General features: G+C 39.5%; 1 protein-coding gene and 1 pseudogene across 1 annotated transcript; one reads left to right on the forward strand and one right to left on the reverse strand.

Annotated features, from left to right (window-relative positions):
• LOC147425394 (uncharacterized) overlaps window positions 1–24957 on the forward strand; it is a 101578-nt pseudogene that overhangs the window by 64740 nt on the left and 11881 nt on the right.
• Window positions 8138–8383, reverse strand: LOC147425398 (uncharacterized). Its single transcript, XM_086499469.1, has one exon. It carries the CDS (start codon window positions 8381–8383, stop codon window positions 8138–8140), a length of 246 nt encoding a protein of 81 aa, XP_086355595.1.

Raw genomic sequence — 24957 nt, forward strand, 5'->3', positions numbered from 1 at the left:
AGAGAGCCACTCATGCGAGAGTGAGATATGTTGCCATGGTCTTGGCGTTTTATGTATGCCATACATGGATTTGTGTATTTGTTTATGGCTGAGATTATTTGAGATTTGGCTCAATTTATAGAAGAAATTCTGTTGGATTTTATTCAGGTTCTCGCCATAGATTCTACGTATCCGCAGGTTGCTCTTTAACAGTTTAGTGGTTGAGTTTACTCCCACTTTGATAGGTGATTTTCAGCCATCATTTGGTTGGAGTTTGGAGTCACTTGTGTATGCCCTTGTGTGCCGTATTTGCATTGCGCATAGCGACAGATCTTGCAAGGTTTTGCGAAATGTTGCTTAAGTTATCTGGCAGACATTTGGTCACCAATTGGAAGGTATTTTGGCAGCAATCATCACTCACCTGTATGTCATTTGAGGTGCCGTTGAGTGGTACTCCGGCAAGAGCGGGTATGCTCATATGTATGACTTTGTGAGGTGATTCCGGTCAAGTTTATTCCCGGATTGGCCATTGTGGCATATATTATTGTCTGTTTGAGGTTTACTGTTGAGACTTTCTCCAGTTACAAAGGAGACTCTGCCAAAATTTTGTCAGATATTTATGCACGATTGAGTCATATTGACTTGTGATTTTGTGAAAGGTTTTGCACGGTTATTGGTGCAATTTTGCATCAAGTTTTGAGCCATATTTGCAGAGTTGATGCGATTCAAGCCAGTTTAGGGCTGATTTGGTTGACATTTGCTAATCATTGTTGGTTGCTCTTTTGCAAGCATTATGGCGGAATTTTCATTTGACTTCCAGCGTTATGGTCTGACACAGTTTGATGGTGCAGATTTTGTTGCTTGGAAGGAGCATATGCTTGTTGCATTGGCGGATTTGGGACAGGATAAACCCTTGTGTGGTTTATCGGCGAAGCCCAAGTCTATGCGTAACAATGATTGGCAGGATCTTGAAGAGTTAGCAATGTCTACGATTCGTTTGCATCTGGTTGAGAGTGTTTACTGGCAGGTCTCGAGGGAGACTACAACTCATGCTTTATGGCATAGTTTACATGCTATGTACGTGACATCCATGTCTACAGGGGAGTGGGCAGCCTGCTCGGTTAAAGCAGACAGTAGGGACAAGGCTACAATTTTGCTCAAATCGAATATACTCGATGAGTACATCGTGCTCTCTCGTAGGCGGGGAGAGTGTTACAGGTCTCTATGCATAGGCGGGTTCCGAGACCGTCCATAGTCACTCATCCTCTTGAGTCGACTTCGTGAGACGCGACCTCGAGGGCCCTTGGCCGACGAGAGGTCTCTACCTCGGGTGATCACCCTTGCGGAGGGAAGCTATACAAGCCACACTCGAGAGGGGAAGCTATACAAGCAGTAGAAAAACGCAAATTTAGCAGTAGAAAAACGTAGCAGAACAACGTTTTTAACAACCCCAAATCATCCCTAGTTGGTTGCAGAAGATATCCATTTTCAGCCCTCAAAAACGCACCCAAAACAGTCATTTTCAGCCACCGAAACAGTCCCGAAATGCAGCAGATAGAAGACCACAGATTTCAGCCCTAAAGTCGTCATCGTCATCACCTTCGTCGTCACCGGCATAGTCCCAAGTTGCATCAGCCCATTGCATCCGCATTGTACCACGTTGTGCAATCAATAGTAGACCACTCTCGCCAACTGTTGGAGCTATATATGGCTCACTCTACTGAACTTGGTTTCACCTATATATTTGTATCTTGTCCTCAATATGAATCAGTCTTTGGGAGCGTATATGGTGTGTCTCTTTTCTCGTCTCTCTCTCGTTCTCTCTACATCTCAACATGGTATCAGAGCGGTAACGATCACGCACCGATTCAATTCATGGTGACAACAGTATGTGTATGCGATTCGCATGTAAGATTCAAAATTGTTACAAATTTTATTTTTGAACGTTGATTCTTGTTAACTGTGGTTGTTTTGTGTTAAGAAGAATATGATTAGTGTTTTATGTGGCGTTTATTTATAATCAATCTAATCGTTGATTACGTTTTCTTGTTAATGACACCCTGAACTTCATCTCAATTTTTCTTGCTGTTCTGCTCAAAATTTGGAGAAACGAGAAAAGCGCTATGGCAATTTTCATCCAAAACTTGTTCGTCTCCTCGAGCTCTTCGATTTGAGTTCTAGGTTTGCGTCAATCGGAGTTCGCAGCAGAAAGTTATGCTGTTTTTACTGCAATAGAGCTTGACGCAGCTTTCTTCGTCCTACTTCTTCGTGAAGCGCCCGCGATCGTTTTTCTTATTTTGGCGTTAACTTTTTCGAGAAGATTTAGCTTTTTGCTATTCGTATTGTGGCCGTCAATCTTGCGTCTCACGCCACTCTATTTTGAGGACTCGTTTATTATTAACATTTCCTTTTTCCTGTCTTTTTTGGGTGACGTCTCTCACATCTTTGGACGTTCCTTGAGCATCCTTCTTACGTTTATCGTTGACAGAACGCAGTACTTATATCTCTCTCATTCTCAATTGCGGCCTTCACCATATATGGTGTGCAGATTCTGGGATCTTATCTTATACGTCTTCTCGCAATAAGATATGGCTATGAACATTCTTGTCAACGGCTTTCCTTCTGGCCAGCGTTCTGTTCCTCCTTTCCAAGGTCAAGGATTTCCAGGCTGGAAAGCAAAGATGTTAATTCTTGAAGGCGATGAACTCTCCGATGTTGTTCTTGGAAATCGTGTTTGTTCGCCTCAGCCTGTTGATACGGATAATGATAACGTGCTTATCACTGAAGGACCTATATTTGAAGATTGGAATGTTGCCTATACGGATTGGCAACGACGTGATAAAGCAGCTCGTTGGTATATTCTTTCTGCTCTTACTGATTCCCTTTTGCTTGATATGTATGAACTACCTACTTCCCATGACGTATGGAAGTACTTTATTGCAAACTTTCAGAAGAAATCTGTTACAGAAATACTTTATTTGAGAGGGTTGCTTAACAAGTTACAATATGAAGTTGGTACTGCCATGACGGGACATATTGAGTCTTTCAAATCTATTATTAATCAACTTGCTGCTGCCGGTGATCCTGTTCCACAAAAGCAACTGATTACACTTCTCCTTGATACGGTGAAGGACTCTTCTTATGATAACATTGTTACTATTCTCTCTAATAAAGATGGTCTTGATTTCGACCAAGCTTGCATGTCTTTAATTGAATACTCTCAACGTCAAGAACGTCGGAATGCTGGTCACGATACAGCTATGATTTCACAAGAGGAGACTGAGTCACAACAGATGGAACGTGCTTTTTATGATCGAAGGCGTCCATTTCAATGAGGAAACCGCAGAGGTGGCCGTCGCAGTAATATTTTCTCTCATCTCAAATTTCCTAATAAGCAATGTTCTTACTGCAACAGGAATGGCCATACTGAAGATGATTGTTGGGCACGTCAATATGATGAAGAACACAATATTACCACAAAACAACCACGTTTATCTAGAGACTCTTCTTCTTCTTCTTGTGAATATTGTGGACGATCTGATCATCCCACTCATATGTGCTATAAGCGTCGATTCGACACAGATCGGAATATAGCATATGCTACTAAACATCGAAACAACATTGTACCAGAAACAAGCTGCGTCCTATGTTAAGTTGCTCCAGACAGAATACTTCATGTACGTGATGGATCACTTTTTATTGTCGATTTTGGTGCTACAAGAAATATGACATATCAGTCTAAGTGGCTCCATAACTATCATCCACTGCCAGTTCAACGTGTTGTTTATCTTGCTGATGATACTACTTGTCAAGTAAAGGGTATTGGAGACTTATATCTTGGTACCTTATCTTCTTCCACTAGAATTTTGCAAGGAGTATTACATGTACCAGATCTTCAACGTAATCTTCTTTCAGTTGCTAGACTTGTTGATCTTGGTCTGTTTGTTGGATTTGATTATACCAAATGCCGAATTGAGAAAGATGGACAGACTATAGCCATTACTCCTCGAAACGGTAATTTGTTTGAACTCTCTCTCAATGATGCTGTAGCAAATATTGTCACTGCTGCAGGTGATCATGATTGCAAAGTATGGCATCACCATTTTGTTCATGCTGATTTCTCAAAACTCCTTGATCTTCAACGTCGTGATCTTGTTCATGGCATGGATCTTAAAGCCCATCCCCATATGGGAATTTGTGAATTTTGTGCTCTTGGGAAACACAATCGTAAACCCTTTCCTCTTTCAAATACAACTCATTCTCATGACATATTGGATCTTGTTCATACTGATATATGTGGACCTCTACCTTCTTCGAGATCACAATATCGCTACTTCATTACTTTCATTGATGATTTCTCAAGGTATACGACTGTTTTTCTACTTAGAAAAAAATCTGAAGCCTTATCTATTTTCAAACAATTCCACAAGGCTGCGGAACTTCAAACTGGTCGTCGCCTTAAGAAGCTTCGTAGTGACAATGGAGGCGAATATGTTTCTCGAGAGTTTGTGACTTACTGTGCTGACAGTGGAATTCATCATGAACACACTATTCCTTATTCGCCTCAACAGAATGGTGTTGCTGAACGAAAGAATCGCACTATTCTCAATGCTGTAAGATGTATGTTGATTCATTCTGGCTTATCTCGTGTTTTCTGGGCTGAAGCTACTTTAACAGCAACATTTATTCAGAATCATCTTCCTACTACTGCACCCTCTGGTAAGATACCCATCACAGCATGGACAGGTGACATTCCTTCTGTATCTCATTTTCGAACCTTTGGATGTATTGCTTATATTCATGTTCCCAAAGAAACACGAACAAAGCTTGATGCTCCTGGTCTTAAAGTTATTTTTATTGGATATTCTGACACTTCCAAAGGCTACAAATTCTATGACCCTTCCTCCAAGAAATTAATTGTGAATCGTGATGCTACTTTTAACGAACAGCTTATGGGAGGCTCATGGTCAATGGATGATTCTGATGATACTAAATCATTGCTTCAGGCTTTTCCATTTCTTTCAGAAGATGAAACTCTTCCTATAGAGTAAATTTCCTCCTCACAACCATCCATTCCAAATGTTGCCAATGATGATATTGATATTTTTGTTGATCTACCTATTGATTTTGAACATGGCTCATGTCATGTTTATGATGACGATATTGCTGATAATGCTTTTTCTACTTCTGAAGATCCCGTTACTTATGATGAAGCTATCTCTTCACCACAAAAGGATCAATGGCAAGAGGCTATGGAAGCAGAGTACGATTCTCTTATCTCTAAAGGTACATGGATACTAACTGAATTACCTCCTGGTCGTACAGCTATTAAATGTAAGTGGGTGTATAAAACAAAAGTAAAAGCAGATGGATCTTTTGACAAGTTCAAGACGCGTTTAGTTGCAAAAGGTTACTCCCAAGTAGCTGGTGTTGATTACCAAGAGACTTTTTCACCAGTTGTTCGCATTACAAGTGTTCGAGTTTTATTGGCATTTGCTGTTCAATTTGATTTAGAAGCTCATCAAATGGATGTGCGAACTGCTTTTCTTAATGGTGACTTGGAAGAGGAAATTTATATGGAACAACCAGAAGGGTTTGTTATTCCAGGTAAAGAAGACCTTGTTGCTCAACTCCATAAGGCACTATATGGTCTCAAACAAGCTTCGCGAACCTGGTATACAAAATTTGATCTTTTTCTCACCTCTAAAGGATTCATTTCTTGCTCGTCAAACCCCAACTTATACATAAAACGCCAAGGTAGCAGTTTTGTGATTCTTGCTCTTTATGTGGATGATACCATCTTTGTTTCCAATGATTTGGGATTTCTTCAGCAAGTGAAAAAGTTATTGTCTTCTGCATTCGATATGGTGGATCTTGGAGAGATTCACTCTTGTCTTGGCATTCAAATCCAACGGAACCGTACAAAAGGTATTTTATTCCTTCGACAGTCAAAGTTTATTGCAGATACTATTCAAAAATTTGGTATGGAATCTGCACATTCAGCCAACACACCTTGTCTTGCGAGCTCTACGAAGAATACTTCTGACAATGGCGGTCAACTTGTCACAAATCAACCTTATGCTAACTTGATTGGATGTCTTCAGTTTGTTGGCATGAACACTCGTCCTGATATTCTGTTTGCTGCTAACTATCTTGGACAACATCTTGCATGTCCTTCTCTTAAGCATTGGTCTGCTGCAAAGCGTGTATTGAAATACTTGAAAGGCACTACCGATTTTGGTTTAGTCTATCGACGACAACTCACGTCGGATTCTATGCAATCTCTTTCTCTTTTGGGTTACACAGATGCAGACTGGGCAAGCTCACATTTATCTATGCGATCTACTAGTGGAAATTGCTTCTTTATAAATGGTTGTCTTGTTTCTTGGACCAGCAAGAAACAACGTTGTGTTGCAGTTTCTACGACTGAGTCAGAATATGTTGCGGCATCACTTGCAGCTCGTGAGTTGATTTGGCTTCGACAAATGCTGGTTGATATTGGCCACTCTCCTCTTTCTAGCACACCCTTGCGGTGTGACAACCAAAGTGCTATTAGTCTTGCAAAAGACTATGTTCAACATAATAAGTCAAAGCACATTGCTGTCCATTATCATTATGTCAGGTATGAAGTACGCAAGGGAACCATTATGGTTGAACACTGTCCAAGTGACCAGATGATTGCAGACATTTTGACCAAAGGCCTCAATGAGTCACGTTTCATCCTCTTGCGCTCGGAGCTTGGAGTTGCTTCGGCCTCACTCTTTCTAGATTAGCTTCTTTTCTATTGTAATAGCTTTGTACATATGACATTGTAAGATTTTAGGTACCATGCACTATGCACACTCCACATTTGCACCTTGTGATATCTAAGTCACTTGAACATTTGTACATAGATGCACAATTCACATTCACATCATCACCGCTGGTTCATATTTCACATTGTATAGGGGCTTGGGTTTTTCCCTTGAACTCCCCAAGGGTTTTTTCATCCAAAGCTAGAGACCTTTGTTTGAGTGGGGGTGTTGGAGCTATATATGGCTCACTCTACTGAACTTGGTCTCACCTATATATTTGTATCTTGTCCTCAATATGAATCAGTCTTTGGGAGCGTATATGGTGTGTCTCTTGTCTCGTCTCTCTCTCTTTCTCTCTACATCTCAACACCAACGAGAGTGGGGCCTTCGAAGGAGGGTTTTACAATGTCTCTTGTGTCGTATCTCTTTTCCCTCTCTATCTCTCAGTCTCTACACTTGCACGCATAGTGTCCATTCACTTTGTTTGTGATCATAGCACTTTCGATTAAGAACGGAAGGCTCTCCCTTCTATAAGAACTAAAAGGAACCTTGAGCAGAGTTCGGAGCAGTCATCTTGAGCAAAGCGCAAACAATCATATGCTATGGACTTGCTGACAACCTCGACGAAGATAAGGACGACAAACGAGACGGGCCGGAATCTGAAAAACGCTATGGCTGAAATCTGCGAATCTTTATCCACTGAATTTTGACTCTATGTCGATGACGACAATGCAACGACGATGCGCTGAAAACGCAGATGCTGAAATCTAGGTTTTTTGGGTTGAAACTGCACACGCTCGTGGATCTGACCATGCGGTGAGGAACTGCTGCAGGAAGGTGAGGTCTATGAGGTTTGATGATTCTACGACGGAGTGTGATTGCTGAAAACTGAAAACGTTGGTCTAGATCTGGGTTTCGTCGCAGTAGATCTACAAAATGATGGATGGTGATGCTGATGCAAAAACTCTAGGGCTGATCTGCTATCTTGCTGTGGAATCTGCTAATGCTAGGGCTGATCTGTCTTCTGCTGCTGTCGGGACTGATCTGCAGTGCAAAAACGCCAGGGCTGATCTGTCATGCAAAATGCTAGGCTTTTCAAATGGGCTTCACTGTCGGTGGCAGCGTCCTCGTATCTTGAGCAGTGGTGTGTTTTGATTACCTTGTACATAGCTACAAAAAGAAAAACGAGTCTGAAGGGAATCTAACCCTGACACTAGCCATACGAGGCTATCACCACGAGACTCCCCACCACCCACCCTTATTAGTAAGATTTCAAAAGAATAAAAATCATTACTTAATAAAATGAATTACTGCGAGATTAAATCTTACCCAATATAGGTTGATTTGTGAGTTGATACGCACGGCTAATAGTCCTCATCGTCATCTCTGAGATTAACCATCAATAAAATCTCATCTTTATTATCTTTGTTTACTTCTTCAAACTCCTCTGCCGTTAAATCTGTGTTGACGTTCATTTCCTCCGTGTGCTCGACATCCACTATTTCTTCCTCTTCGGTGTCTGTAGTGTCAGAGTATGGATGGTTGTCGTTCTCATCATCATCTACAATGTCATCATGATTGGCAAGGGAAATTCTACACGTCTCTAACATGGATGTGTCTAGATTAGAGGATGTTACGAATTCATCCTGATTTGCTTCCTCAGGGTCAACGCTATCAAACAAATGACGACCTCTAGGTTGGACATGCACAACTTGCCACCATGGATGAGAATCTGGGTTCTTGTAAAAGAATGCTTGCTCAACATGATTTGGCAGAATGTAAAGCTCTTTTGTTGCACGCATTAACTTTGAGAAGTCGACGAACCAAAATTTGGACGGTTCTCTTCTCATTGTGGCACTATTGCCTTTATACTTGGCACGAAACCAATCCACCTTCAGAATCACCTGTCAAAATGCACGAATCAAAACTTTAGAATTATGTATAACTTCAAGAAATCTACATGTCATTGTTGTATGAAGAGGGATTTCATTCACCTGTTTGAAGATCCGATACGATATTTCATAAATGCCGACTATGGTTCCCACATAACCTAGTTCACTAAACAAGATTTGTGTCTCTTGAACTTGCACGTGATAATTGCTTGAAAGAGGCAACAACGGAAGAATCTTGAGTTAGACGTAAGTCATCAATAGCTTTTATTCGAAGATGTTGACCATAAGCCCACATGTTTGTATACATTTGAGCCTAGATCAATATATAAATGATATAAGAAGAAAAGGAATATTGCTTGTTTAGTTTAAAGTTTTCAAAACCCAAAAGTTACCTTTCTTTGACATCCGATCATAAACTCTCTCTGTTCCCTTGAGATTGTCTCATGATCTCTATCCGCCCGTTGCATACGGGTGTATAACCGATCCATGAAAGTAGGTACGTCTTCGATGTTATTTACATTGGTTTGACGTCTGGATCTCTTGTTTTTACGTCTGCCAACTCGTTGGTTCGCAAATTTCTCCTCATACTCCTCAACAAATTGTGGCATGCATTCGCTATTATGGACAATGAAAGTAGAAATATCCAAAGTATCTTGGATCTTAAGTCCAAAAGGGACTCCCTTACCAGACAATACCTCGTCTGACATGGTAGAAGAAGACTCATTTGTCCATATGTGTGGAGCTTCAAAATTGGTTTGCTCAAGATATTCACAAACGTAATACATGCATTCTTCAAGCATCCATCCTTCCACCATAGAACCCTCTGGTCTTGATTTTTGACGTACATAACCTTTCAGTACTCCCATAAATCTCTCGGCCCAAAACATCCATTGAGTAGAAAGAACACCAGCAAGCTCTATCTTGTCCACTAGATGGATTAGCAGATGAACTTGGATATCAAAAAAGGAGGTTGGAAGTTCCTTCTCCATTAAACAAAGAAGCTCTATACATTCACGCTTCTTTTGTGGAATTAACCCTTTGTCAATTTCTTTAGATGTAATCCATCTATCTATAAAAGAAAGAAGACATTAAAGTTATATTTGAATTACGAACTTATCAACTAAAATTTTACACTAAAATTTAATGAGCGATAAATACCTTGCAAGCGATCCAAAGCGATATATTACATCTCGGACTCCTTGGGTAGTACATCCATCAATAACAAGGGGTAGAACATGTTGTATACATGATTAATCCAATCAACAAAACATGCAAGAAAATAAATACTTACGAAGATTGATAAAACATTACATTCACAAAATTGTGCCAATCATGTGTTTTTAAACCAGACAAGCTCTTGTCATCTAAAGTGAACATGTTTCGACAAGATGCTCCATATTCTGTAAGCGTACGAATCAATTGAATCCTCTTGTTGATAGTCTGCACCTCTTCTGTGCTGAGTACCCATGGGGCAGGCTCATAGGCTGTGTCACGTCCAGTTTCACCACAAAGTGGCCATAGATTAGGCTTTGAGTTTCGATCCTTTAAGTCATTTCTTGCTGCCACTGTGTCTTTCAAGCCAACAAGGTGTTGCCATAACGAATGACCAACGCTCTTAAATATATGCATAGGATCAAGAAGATGACATATCTTCAAATCCTTCCAATATTCCAAAGTGTACCATATCGAAGGGTTTTGAGCCAGAGAACGTTTTCCTCTGGCTCGCACCTTCACAGTGTCATCATCATCACCGCTTATGATCTCCGACTCTAGATCGATAGCGGGCCCAACAGTCCACTTTAGATACCAATCCTTTGGTGTGTTTGGTATTGGACATTTCCCTTCTTTTACTTTCCCGTTGAAATGTATGGATTGCCTTCTATTTCGTAGATGATGCTCTTCAGGTAAAAATCGTCTGTGTCGAAGATATATATTTTTGTTGAGGTTTTTTCTATAAGTTGATCTCAACCAATCACCACACACAGGACAAGATTTATAACCCTTGGTACATATTCCTGCATGAAAAACATAACAAAGATTATTAGCGCAATAGATATACAAAAAACATATGAGAAAATGTATATATCTAAACCATTTACCTGAGCAAAAACCATATCCTGGAAAGTTGTGGATAGTCCATGCTAAAATCCCACAAACAATGAACTGTCTTTCACCAATGCTTCTTGACATATCCACGACATCAATCCCTCTCCACAAATCTTGAAGATCGTCAATGAGAGGAGCCAAATATACACTCAGGTCTTTAACTTGTCGCTTTCCTGGGATTAAGAGTGAGAGCATTAAATGCTCTTTCTTAATACGAAGATATGGGGGTAGATTATAGTTAATAACTAACACCGGCCATGTAGACCATTTGCTTGATTTTACAGAAAATGGATTCACACCATGTAATGCTACACCCATCTTTAAATTGCGTGATTCTTTTGCAAAATTTGGCCATAGCCAATCAATATGCTCAAATGCAGGACTATCCTGCGGAATTCGCATTACTCCATCTTTGATCTTGTGCTCCACTCCCCATGCCAAGGGAAAATGTCTCAATACCTTTCTAGGGACCTTACCTTTCTCATCTTTATAATGAGGCGCTTGACATTTTGGGCACCTCACATTGTCCTGGTACTGATTTCTATATAAATACAATCGTTGGGACATGCATGTATAGAAGAATAGTCAAGTCCAAGACTACTTATCATCTTCTTCACCTCATCGTGTGATGCAGGAAGGGAATTGCTTGTCGGCAAGAACTTTTGAGAGACTAGCCTGCAAGTTGATTAAAAATATGATCAATAATAAGCACCAATGTTTAGAGTGTAGCAAACAAATATGTTAGATGTATACATACTTCAGTAGTGCTGAAACGGATACATTACTCCATCCAAAACGGTTTTGAAGATTAAGAATAAGTAAGCTTGCACTTAGTCGTGTCAGTTGGCTTCCTTTGTAGATATGCTTTAGAGATTCTTCTGAAAGATACTTCTCGTTGTTAGGAATATCGCTCGCACTATCATGTTGATGCCAATCCTCAATAAAATCAGCCATGCCATCGTCAATATCAAAGATATGATCACGTCCATTAAAGTACTTAGAATATTGTTCCTTTAGTCTTGCATACGTATTAGGATCACTCCTGCGTAGGATCCTCATGCACTCTATTGACATTTGAGATACGTCATGTGAATGTTGATTTGTGACGTTATCGATGTCATAATCTGGAATCTGCATATTTGAAGGTAAAGAAGATTGTATCAATAGCATGCTTTTATATAAGAGGAGAGAGAGATGTGCATGGAATTCAATAACATTTGGAAACAACAAAAAATAATATCAAAATAAATTAGCGACAGTACGAAACGTAATGAAAATTAAAGTGTAGAATTAGGGTACAAGAGTTCAAATTAACATTAGGAATTGTATACAATGAGCTCTTAACCCTCATCTGTTAAGGGTGCTCGTGGAGGTCTACGCCATCTATAATTGACTAGCAATTCATCACTAGCACGTAATGATTTAATAGCATGCATTAGGGCCAAAAACGACTCAAAAAGGGTTGTGTAAGGAATTGGTTAAATTACTAATTAGCAGAGCCGTTTGTGGTGAAAACGGCTCCAAATTTGTCCGTTTTGGTCATTTAAAGCATATCTACGCAATCTAAAGCGTATCTAGGTACATATCTCTAAAAATTCAAAAAGATATCGTTTTCTTCACATTCCTTTGTGGCTCACCTCGAAATTTATTTTCATTTACTTCACTTGGCGGCAAATAGTTGTTTCCACTTTTGAATCTCTCTTTTTTCTCTCACCTTTCGCGAGCTTTTTCTCTTCTTCTCTGATGCACCTTCTTCTCTGCTGCTACGTTATTTTCATTGTACTTTCTGCTCCTTCATTACTTACAACGACTAATACATCTTCCACTAGTGATAACCTCAAGTTTCACTTGAACATTAAGCTAAGCCAGGAATATGCTACTACGCGGAGTGTCTATCAAAGACCAGTTACAACTGCAAATGAAGCACAACAACTTGGCAACGAGGGAAAGAAAAACATTGATATATGGACAGATGGGAGCTTGTATCCACCGGGTCCTAGCACTGGAAGGTATCCATCTTTTAACACTCCTCATGATTTGATGAGATTGGTTGGTCATGGGGTTGATGGCTTACTAGGATATAGTTCTAGGTTATCTCATTTACACATTGATCATACACTTTACATTCAATATATCAAAACTGATTTGTCTTCAAATGCAGTAAGAATTTTAGAACTTGAAAACCAAATAGCATCTCTAAAACAAGAAAATCACCAACTTCGGACTTTAAAAGAAACTCCAATAGGATTAAGAGCACGAGTAAAACAAATGAGAGATGTAGTAAACTTAACAGATGGTTCTGGACAAAGAAAAAAAAGATTAAAGATTACTAGAGAACATGTGACTAGTCTTTTAGGATTTGATATGTCCAATGGTCAAGAAAGGGTGAGATTTTTGAATGAGGTAATGAACAAAAGTGATATTCTTAAACTTTTGAAACTTCCTGAAAATCAAACTCAGGAAAAATTGGTATTTCAAAGTTTACTAAAAGATATGGGTTTACTGGTCCAACCTTCTCAAATGCAAGAAGTTTGTGACACAGTGGGGGTGAGTAGAAGTGGTTACAGAGCCATCTCTAAAACCTGGTTTCAGGTTTTAAAGTATTACAAGATTAAAGCTTTTGGGTTGCCTAGGCATCATAATGTTGGGAAAGTTAGGACTCTATTAAACGAAGAAATACCCGAACATTTTAGAGAGTACTATCATATAGAAGGAACGATGCCATATGAAAACAGAAAAAAAAATCTTCTTTTGAGTATAATGTTTTTAATAACATTTGGATGAGTATAAAAAATGTTCAATCTGCTATGGTGAGATACTATAATATGCAAGAAGTAGATTGTGAAGGAAAACTTATATTTGTTCTGAAATTGGATGAAGCTCAAATTCAAAAATGTCAAAAAATGGAAAGAGTATCCATTTTCTTTTTTGAATAGAGCATTGGACTATAGCCAGGGTAAGCTTGATTCCCCATACCACAAAACTCAATCAGAAATGGAACTTTGGTGGATTGGAGCAGCTCAAATACCAGTAGAAAATCACGATACATTGAAATGGTTGTTTTTGTAGACCGATATCCCTTCTGTTATACAGGACCAAAATGTAGGTGAAAAAATCTGTGTAGATGGCATGGGTGACTTTTTTGTATAATGGCACTTGAGTGCCGACCTAAAAGCATTAAAGTGCATGTTTGGTGTATGTGGAGGTGCCAATACCAAGTATCCATGTCTATATTGCATGGCAAGCACTGGAACAAAAGGATGGCTTGCAGAACATGAGGCTGGAAAAGCACCATCGAGGAATAGTATTAACGTCATCGACTACTCATCGTCTTCTATGATTTGGGATCCAATTCTAACAATAGATTTAAAAAATGTACATATATGCACAATGCATGGAGAGATTAGAATCTTGGACAAATTGCTTCGAATCCATCTTGACTATGCATATTCTATTAAGCCAACTAAACTTGCAGACGAGTGCATAGAAAAATGGGAGGCTTTGCTCTCTCAAATGGGTTTTCATGGTGGTCAAGTGCATCTAAAAAAAGATCCCACTCTTTCAAAAGGAACCGGTGATGTTTTGCAAGAGGTTTCAATGGGTGGAGCAAAAGCCAGAAGATTTTTGAGTAACCATGACAACAAACATGCTGATGCTATGTGGAACTGCTGGAAGGATCTTTGTGTTATAACAACCAATGTCAAAAGTAGACCACATGTAGCCAACAAACGCATGGAAGTGTGGAAGAAGCTCGACAGTTTTTTGAAAGTTTTGAGACAACAAGTTAGCTCTGCTACTTATGCAGATGAATTTAAAAAGACAATAAAGCTTTTAATAACTGCTATTACAGATTCTTGGGGAGCAAAAGACATCACATATTACTTGGTGAGTATTCAATTACTTTCTAAAGTCTGGATAGTATTTTACTTTGCATCCTATTGAGTTCAACTAACTTTTTTTTTATTTTTAGCATATTCTGTACCTGCATGGACCATATTTTGCAAAACAAGGACCCCTTGCAACATGGAATACTCAGGGAATGGAAAAATCTCACTATCAAGCGAGGACTTCTTTTTTCAAATGTACGAGAAAGGGAGGTGGACAAAGAAGGAGCAATGCACTAAAGGAATTATTCAATTGGTTCTATAGGAGGCAATTACAACGGATGAGATCAAACAACCATGCTACTCAACCACAGATCTGAGATTAATGCTTCACTTTGAAACTTTGTACTTCTTTCTAAAGAGATCCAAATTCAAAAAAAATATTTTGGTGCAAAAAATTGTCAAATTTACATCAGTTTTTGATTTTTTATATATCTCCAGGCATGTCACCCCTATATCTCAAAAACTTTCTTCTTTTATAGCCCCCAAGAAGGTTGACATTTGTCTCCTCAGCTGCTGCTGCATAGCTAGAGTAGCAAAGAAAGTATCCTGCTCTTGAGGCATTGAATCCTGCAGCATATCCAAACATTCGAAGTGCTGCTGCTCTCTCAAGTAGCATAATCTTGTTTGCATTGATTTGAAGGGGAGTGTACCCTAAAAAACGTGACAATATCTTCAGTGCAAACATTGGCAACTCAGGATCTTTAGAATACTGCATGTGGAAAGCACAGAAGGTGGCACTATCCAATGTAGGCATGTAGTGCATGAGAGAGGAGGCATCCCTTCTTGAAGAGCCCTCTATTGCTTTCCCTCTAGAGCCTTTAGCTCTCCCAAGAAAATTGTTTTTGTCAAGGAGTTCAATCTGCAAAACAAGACAATGAGTAATTAAAACTAACTTGGAAAAAATGAAAGATTTCAGTAGGGAGATCACCTTTTTCAATTCATCTTCGGCAATGACTTTTTCTTGAAAGAGATTGCATGATCCGGTCATCTCTCTTATGTCAACTTCCTTTTCAATTTTTTTCAGCTTAAAGCCTGTGCCAAAAGATTGGATGCCAAGCTCAACAAGCCTCTTCTCAAAATCCTCATCTTTGAGGGAAGGTTTTTCCTCTTCCACTCTTCTCATGCATAGAGCAAGTGCATCAGGAGCAGGCAAAAAATCTTTATTGGATGTATGAAGATCAAGTGCCAAAAACTCCTCTTTTGACTCTTCTTCTGTGTCAATAAAATCTTTGGCCACCTCAGAAGCTTTAGAAATGGTTGCAATACAATAGTCCTCCCTCATATTAAGCAAACACTGGATATGATGGAGAGTAATATACTCTTTCTTATTGATAAAGAAGTAGGGAAGGTTTGGAATAGTAAGGGAAGCTTCAGATACCTCTACCTCATCTATTGGCTCATCAATGACAATACTAGCTCTAAATTGAGCAACATCAAAATTTGCACTCTCCTGCTCCTCAGCTGCAACATCAACCTCCTCCTCTTCTAGAATTTCACTTTTCTCAAGCTGCAAAACTGTGGAAACATTTTTATTTGTTGCCTCATCTGTATCTTTCACTTCATCAGCTTTGCCTTGCATGTCAACTTTAAGGAACAAAAAGAAAAGAAAAGCAACTTCTTTTGGAACAAGGTTACAAGGTTTCAAATGTAATTGACAAGAAATGGTAGGTGGACAAACAAAGGAAGTCTTCTTAGAAAATCGTCCAAACCTCCTTGTTACTTTGCTCTTTTCAATTGAGTTTGTAGTGTATTCGGTTAGATGCCAATACGCCTTCCCATTGAGGCGGTCCGGGGCGGGCAACAAGAAGAGCAACCTCTAGACACCCTTCAAGGCTCCCATGCTGCTCAATGGGGCTGGGGCACAACACAACACAAACCAAAACAACAAACCCACAGCCAAATCCCAACTACACAAGGGGCACCACCTAGTTTAAGAGCGAACTAGGACGCAAAGGAGGAGAATCGTTAAAGCAACCCACAAACAAGTAAGGAGTTTATACTAACCCTAACACCAATGGAAAACTCTCACACACTAAAACACGAGAGAGAGAGAGAGAGAGAGAGAGAGAGAGAGAGAGAGAGAGAGAGAGAGAGAGAGAGAGAGAGAGAGAGATGGTGTACAACTTAGCTTCAACTTTATATTTTGCACAAAAAGGAACTTAGAGCTTGTGGAATCAAGTGACAAGATTTGGTTATAGCATCACTAGCACATTGTCTTAGGGTTATGGGAGCCCTCTCACCATCCACCCTCTTACAATGGTAGCCAAACAATAGCCAATGAATCACAAGCAACAAAACAATAACCTTCAATGAAACAAGTCACCTTATGAAGCTGAATGAGTTTGCCAAGCCAAATTGGAGGAGAAGCGTGAGCCTTTGGACATGAATTGCACCCAAAACTACCAATTCATTGATGTTGGGGTAGATACAACAATGGTAGGAAGAATATCTTCTACTCGCACTCACTCAAACTAGCTCAAGCTTTTCTATGCACCAAGGTGATGGTGTATAGAAAGCCTATTCTCTCTTTACAACCAAGATAGAACTGGCGTGTGGTACGCTCAATCTAGTGTGCAATGGTATAGTGATGTCTTTTACAAGGATGAATGGGTTCTATTTATAGGTTTTAGAAGCCTTGATTAGGATTAAGCCTAATCAATTTTATTAGGAAAGATCAAGGATTATGAATTTTTATGAATTTCAAATGAGAATGGGATCTCTCTTTTCTCTTGAGTCACATGGATGTGGGCTCAAGTAAGAGAATTATTGATGTGAGGAAAGGAGAGAAACTTCCATGGGAGTGAGTGAATTTGGTTTACTTGTGCGGTTGCCTACTCCATATGTTGATAGTGTGGGTGCATTTTTACAAGAGAAGTTAGTTGTTAGTGGTAATAATCACTAGAATTGTTAGTGATACATTTACAATGGGTAGGATGAGTTGATTTGATGAAGGAAGAGGGGTGAATTAAAAGAGAATCATTGAGATGGTGAAGCTTTGAAGAAGCTTGAACTCACCCTTGTGTAGATTGTGGAAAAAATGACCGCTGGTCTTCTTCTTCTTCTTCGCTTCTTTACGCCACCGCCACGGTTGACCACCACGATGAAAAGAGGATTTGTTGATGAAAAATCCTCAATTTGCAAAAGTTATCATGGTTAAGATGCTCAATTTTAGATATTTTTAGGAGAGGTAAATGAAATTGTAACATAGAAGCAATAGAGAGAGACATGGAGAGGGTGTATGTATGTAGAGGTTCATAAAAGAACTATAGGGATGAGAGAGAAGGGTAATGGTAAAGAGGGTGGGAGAAGCCATGGAAATTGCAGGTTTGAGTGAGGGAAGGAGAGGGAGGGATGTGTAAGAGTGAGTAGGTGTGTGGAAGGGTGAGAGAAGACTAAGGGCTACTTGTGAGAAAAGTGGGCAGACTGGGGTCCACTCAAAAAATCATAGCTCACCATTGGTAGCTCCAAAAATCATGAAAACATTTGAGGTGATTATTCAAAGCGTGGGCTACATTTTCTCTTTTGACCACCACTCCAAATTCGGAGTGGAGATAGGTGCCAAAATTCTCACCAAAAAGCCTGTTTTTATGCCTGCAAAAGTCTTTTAGTGGCCCCCTCCTTTGTTGAATTTGTACAATGCATCCAAGAGTGAGCCCCTCCTTTGTCATATTATAATACAAAGCATCCAAGTTGCCCTTGACCCATGCATGGAGGAGGATTATTGGTGAATAAAGAAATATATACATGGTGGGACTAGTGTATGGACTATTCATGGACTTTAGCTCAATGAGCACATGGTGTTAGAATAATGAGTAAAAATAATAATAAAAATATGGAGGAGTTATGGATATGGAAAGATATTTTAATCATATGATATGGTCCTTCCTTGAATTATTTTGGGTGAAAGAGGAAAAGGTATGCACGTAAATAATATAATAAACGTAACCAATGAGTAGAAATCAATTTTTTTGTTTTCACGAGGGTGAGGGTGAAAATGTGGGAGTGATTTGTATAAAGGAAAAATATGAGGTTAGAGTATGTACATATTGACAAAAAATATAATTATGGTGTAAGAGGATGAAAGAAGGCGTACATAGGTTTAATAAAACACACACCTAAGTAGAAATATTTAAATAAAATACCAAAATAATTATAAAAAATCCCTATATTTAGGCCATATATACAATGAAATATTTACACACAAAGAGGCCATAATATACTTTTTTTATTTTTTTGGCTCAACTAGCCCAGTGACTAGCTAGCTGAGGGTTTTTAAGAAGATATGGGAAAAGCCCCCTAACTCACACACGCCTATGTACAATGAAATGGTAGGGATAGCCATAGCGTTTGGGTGAATTTGGTAGGATGGAGTAACTTACTATGGCAATTATGGAGAGCCAAAAAACGGCTATCACCATCTAAAACCAAACACTTGCCTTCAACTGCTTCTTCAAACTCTTTGAATTCTTCTGCCAAGAAGTCTTTCAAATGGTCTAACAAAGCTGCAAGATCAAACACAGGATTGAATATTTCATATGCTTTGGTGTACACCTCCATGTCACCACCATCCATCACAGCCACCAATAGTATTTCACTTGGACTCTCCTCCAAAATCTCCTCCCGACCTTCCATCATAGTAGAGGAAAAGTCGACAGGTGAAGCTAGGTACAAGTGCGATTGTACCACACCAAAACAAAACCGGACCACGCGATAGGCGCTTGATCCAAGCTCCGGATATGCCTCCCTGCGCGTCGTGTGGGACAAAACCACACAAACACCAAACGGACCAAACGACGCGATATACGTTGGACCTGGCCTTTGGAATTGATTCCCTGCGCGTCGTGCGGGACAAAGCCAACCAAAACCGTAAAACAACACCAAACGACGCGATAGGCATTCGACCCAACCTTTGGAACTTCTTCCCTACGCGTCGTACGTGACAAGGCAAACAAAAAGCGATAGCGTCCACCAATGTGCAAATTGCAAAGATAAGATTGTGCGAGGAGAAAGGACTACAAAAAAATAGATAATATCTCGTGTCGTATGCGACAAGTGAACGTGGAACATTTTTAAAATTCGAGACCAAGCTATATATATATCCGATATATGACCGTTAGTGACACGTTGTCGAGAAATTTGAGGTCTTGCCAGGAAAGCACCGGGCTTATGGCTGTGAGAGTTTGTGAGAGAACTCAACAAAAACTATATGAAGGAGTTAAACCATAGATGCCATGAAGACTAGGGTTTGGAAACAAGTGCAATCAAAGAAGACTCACTCTTTCTCTCTTGCACTCACACACACACAAAGAAAGAACGCAAAAGAGAATGTCAAAACAATACGAAGATGAAAACATCAAGGCTATGGTCATATCGTATCATGGGTAATATGAAAGGGTTAATGGATGAGTTAATGGCATTCAATCTTGGCTGACCAAATAGGCTACGAATTGTTCTTTGGAATTGTAGTTTTGTGCTTACCATAATATATATATTTTGTCTAGTGATTGGGATTAATTGTGTGTACAAAACCTCTTGGTTCATAGCAAGATAACTACGCTTACATCAAAAGAAAAATTATAGTCTATGAGAGGTAGTATGATGGGATCCGGTGATAGAAGTATTTCATTGAGCCTTTCAGGGCCGAAGAGAAACACTATACGTTGTTGAAAGTGTATTTTACGGCTAATCCATACGTTAATTCTAATAGATCGTACAGAGTGAAAGCGATAGAAATGATCATCATGTGGGTTATTCATCTAGGATAGTATGTGAGAAATGTAGATATGAGAGAAGTGAAGAGATGAGAAGTTTCCCTCCCAAGCCCTATTCTTGCCCGTAGGCAATAAGGATACTGCGGGGAGAGATGTACCTGTAGCAAAGAGAACCTAGAGAGGATGAATTACTAAGAATGAGAGAGATAGGTTTGGTTAAGGAGATGAGATTAGATATATATATATATATGTTGGATTAGAGATGAAAATGAAAACAACAAGAAATCAAGAAAACATCAATGTAGAACACATCTTACTTGAAACCCTTCGGCACCATTATTGATGGGAGAGAGAAGAAGAGGGGAGAATTCAACGTTGATTGATACGCCAAGTACAACACCTTCTTTGATTAGAGTTGATCCTCCAAGGATGGCGTACAAGAATGGCTAGTTTTTCTCTAGGAGAAAGTGTAGGCTTGGGCTTATGTTAATGGGGCTAAGTACAATTAGGCATTACTACTCACTCCCTCAAGAATTCCTCTCATCAATGGCTTGAATGCTTAAGTTTCTTCCAAGGAAGAAGAGGTCCCCTTTTATAGGTGAAGGGAACCCACAAGGGTTTACACAAGAAGAGAGGAGCCAGTGTGAACAGGAATTGGAAAAGTTGGAAATGAGCTGTCCCTGCATGATGTGGGCAGACTGGGGTCCAGTATTTTCATCATATCTCCTCAACCGTAAATATGGGCAGAAACTTCAGCTCATTAGCTACGATTTTCATTTTAAAATCATTTTCCAATTCGGACTGGAACCTTGTGTAAAAAATTCATCAAAATAGGGTCCATTTATGGCAGCAAAAGTCTTCATGTGGTCTCCTTAGCCTTGACTTTCATTTAATTCCAAAGGACACCTCATGCCATATGAAAGCATGACATTGCTCCTTGACAAAGTTTTATAATCATGCTTGCAATAATGCATTAAAATAAGTGTATCTTTGAAATCATGCCACCTAGTGTCCCACTAGGATTTGATTCTCTCCTAGTAGCTATTTAAAAAAAAATATAAGAAAAGTATAAAAAATACATAGAATATATATATATATTGGAGTTTACCCTAGATATAGGATGTAGCTAGGGTGTGAGATGATAATGAAATAGTAGAAAGAAAGAATCAATGCTTTTTGCCCCAAGTTAAAGAGGTGGAGCTATTGACACTTCTCCCATAGTATTTTTTTGATGGTAAAGTAAGAATACATTACCCTTGAGATAAATAATAAGATGAGATAGAAAGATTATTTTTATACTTACATATGCATATGTACATTATAGGAAATATAATTATGTATCTAAAAAAAATACAAGATAGATCTTATAGCATGCGTTCCCACTATGTACGTGTCACAGGACGACATCCACCCCCTCTAAACCTGAACATCCTCCGATATGTGCCACATTGTTCTTTGTAAGAGTCCTCTTGTACATCTTCCTTGTCTTCTTCTTCACTGGATGATTCCAGAGCTTCATGTTCACTTTGATCTTCACCTGTGTTTTTCTCTTCTTCCTCATCCATATCTTTTAGATCATTGTCTCCTCTTCTCTTAAACATTTTAATCCTTTTTCCTGCAATTGGAATCTTTACTTCTGTACCATCTAGTTCAGACAAGCTGTAAGTAGCATTTTCATGCACATGCTTTACAACATACGGTCCAAACCATCTTTTTGAGAACTTACGCATGACTGTGTGCTGGTTATCAAGGCTACTATCATACACTAAAACCCAGTCACCTTTGTCAATTGCTTTGCTCCTGAGTCGATGTCGCTTATCAAAATAGTCCTTGTTTTTCAACCTTGCATTTTTGAGTCATTCTTTTGCAGCTTCAATGTCTCCAGGTCTTCTCTCTAGCTGCCTTATACGCAGTGCAAGGAGATCTTCCCTACTAAGCCCCTCTTGCCAAGGTAGTACATTCCATGTGGGAATTGTATCCTCAATCGGCATCACTGGCTTTTGACCATGCATTAGCTCCGCAGGCATGTAGCCAGTTACTGAGCTATGTGTTGTACGATCAGCCCATAAAGCATATGGTAACAATTTTGGCCACTCACCAACTCTTCCTTCGCAAGCCTTGGCCAAAGCTTTGATGATAGGAGGATGCCCTCTTTCACTCTTTCCATTGCCTTCAGGGTTGTAAGTTGTAGTAAGAGAAAGCTTGATCCCTAATCTAGAAAAGAACTCCCTTGCTTCTTCGGCATCCAGTTCACCTCGATCTGTAGTGATTTTTCCCACACAACCATAACGGCAAATCACCTCATCAAGAAGGAATTTGCACACAGCTTCTGTGGTCTTAGCTCTTAATGCTCTTCCTTCAACCTGATTAGTTAGGTCCTCTCGTGCAAGAACCAAGTATCTCATTTGCCAGAGTCCTAAAGGCATCGTGACTAGATCCACAACCCATTTATAGTGCATGGCTAGTGGATATGTAGGGTGCAATCCATCACGATGTCGAACATTTGAATACATTTGACAAGTTACACATGAATCTACAAACTGAGATACATCTTTATACATACCCTTCCCCTAGTATTTTTCTTTCAACTTGGAGAAGGTTGCCCACACACCCCTGTGTACAGCCCATAGACTCTCATGAAACTCTTGCATGAGCTTTACTTGAGTCTCTTTTTTACATATAACCCGTTGTGGTGTAGCACCCTTTTGCTTAGGATGCTTCCACAAGTAACCATCCCTTAAAAATTACCCATATGCTTTCCTGCGTATCCTCTTGAAATCTTGTTCAGACCAATCATCCTGTTTTGTTAGAGTACTCAAGTACCTTCCAATAGAAAGCCAATCACCTTCATAAAGATCTTTCAAGAACAATTCAAGTGAATTAGTCATGCAGACATTGTTACCTTTGACATGAGAGATAGAATAGAATTTTGTGCCTACATCATCTCCCTCATCAATCATTTGTGACTCATCTTCATACCTTGCCCTTGATAGCATATCTGCCATTGTATTGTCTTTACCTGCAATGTGCTTAAACTCGGGATTTAAGGATTTAATGTAGGCAATCCACCGCAACATAGCAATGTCTGGTGTTGAGCAGCTTGTAATCATCCCAAGAAGTGGTAGACAATCTGTTTCTACAACCACACATGCACCAATTAGGTACTCTTTTCCACTTTTCAAGGCTGTAACCATACCCCATAACTCTCTCTTTATCTGTGGATAGTTTCTTTGGCGAGCACTTAGTATCTTTGCTCCAAATCTTACCACATACCTGTGTCCTTCTTTGTCATGTTGCCCTATTGCCCATCCAATCCCTGTAGGACTTGTATCTACTGTCACAATCACTGGCCTTTGACACTCATAGTCTACCTTTCTCAAAGTCGTTGCTGAATGGAGTAACTCCTTTAGCTTTTTCATGGATTTTACATGTGCTTCTGTCCATTTAAACTTTTGATTCTTTCTAAGCAGCTGATAAAGAGGATCAGCTACATGTGCATAATGTGGGATCCAAATAACATAGAAGACACATGCTCCCAGAAACCTTCTAACCTCAGTGATGCTAGTGCATGTTTTTTTCATTCTTTGGATGGCATCTACCTTTGATGGACAAGGTTTCCTACCATATGGCCCGCACATGTGCCCCACAATGAGCACTTCATTGACACCAAACATAGACTTTTTCCCTGACAATGTAAGATTCACTTCTTCCAACCTAGACAAAATTTTGTCACAATCATTTATGTGATTTACCACAAACCTGCAACATCCCTTGAGATCCAAAGCTTCAACTTTGTCACTTTCTTCACATCCTTTGATAGGTAAATCATCAATGAAAGGCATTGTGATGTGAGGAATAAAGTCACGTAAGACCTTATTCATCCCATTCATCATATGTGCAACCGAGTTGGTTGCTTCCTAATGCAAGGTACACATCCTTACCAAACCCAAAGGTGTCCTCATGGTTGTCAAGTCTCTGGTTTTGATTGCAAGCTGAAATTGATCATACCCTGAGTAGAGATCCCCCATTGAGTAGATTGCTCTCCCTGCAAACGCCTCTGCAAATTCATCCACAGTTGGACCTGTACCTACATTTCTAATTGTCACCTTGTTCACTGGTTGCATATCTTGGATGAAGCGTAGAGAACCATTCTTCTTTGGAACTGTGAACCACCTGTTTGAGTATGGAGCACAAGAAGGCTCCAAGATTCCCATTTTGATTTTCTCATTCAGTAGCTCTACTAACTTTGGCAAATGAGCCTTTGGAACCGGAATAGGCTGTAGATTCCAAGGCACATGAGGTATTGTGAAAATTACCATAGGAGCTACAATATAAGGATCAACACATCCTATCTCATGTGGCTCAAATGCAAAAGCCTTACCATGCTTTGAAAACATTTCTTTGAAGCACTTTGTCTCCTCCTGTGTTAGAAACTCCTCGCAACCAATCTGCAACTCTTGAAAAGACTCCTTTGTGAAGGTATGCCCGATCTTTTTAGGATTCCGCAAACTTGGTTGTAAAGAAGCCTGTTCAATCTTTTCCCTATTGTTGGGTGGTAAGGGTGAAGCTACTGGTTTCACCTTCTTTG

Source organism: Adiantum capillus-veneris, chromosome 25 (assembly GCF_014529385.1).
Source record: "Adiantum capillus-veneris isolate H3 chromosome 25, ASM1452938v2, whole genome shotgun sequence".
In the NCBI taxonomy this organism is placed as follows: Eukaryota; Viridiplantae; Streptophyta; class Polypodiopsida; order Polypodiales; family Pteridaceae; genus Adiantum; species Adiantum capillus-veneris.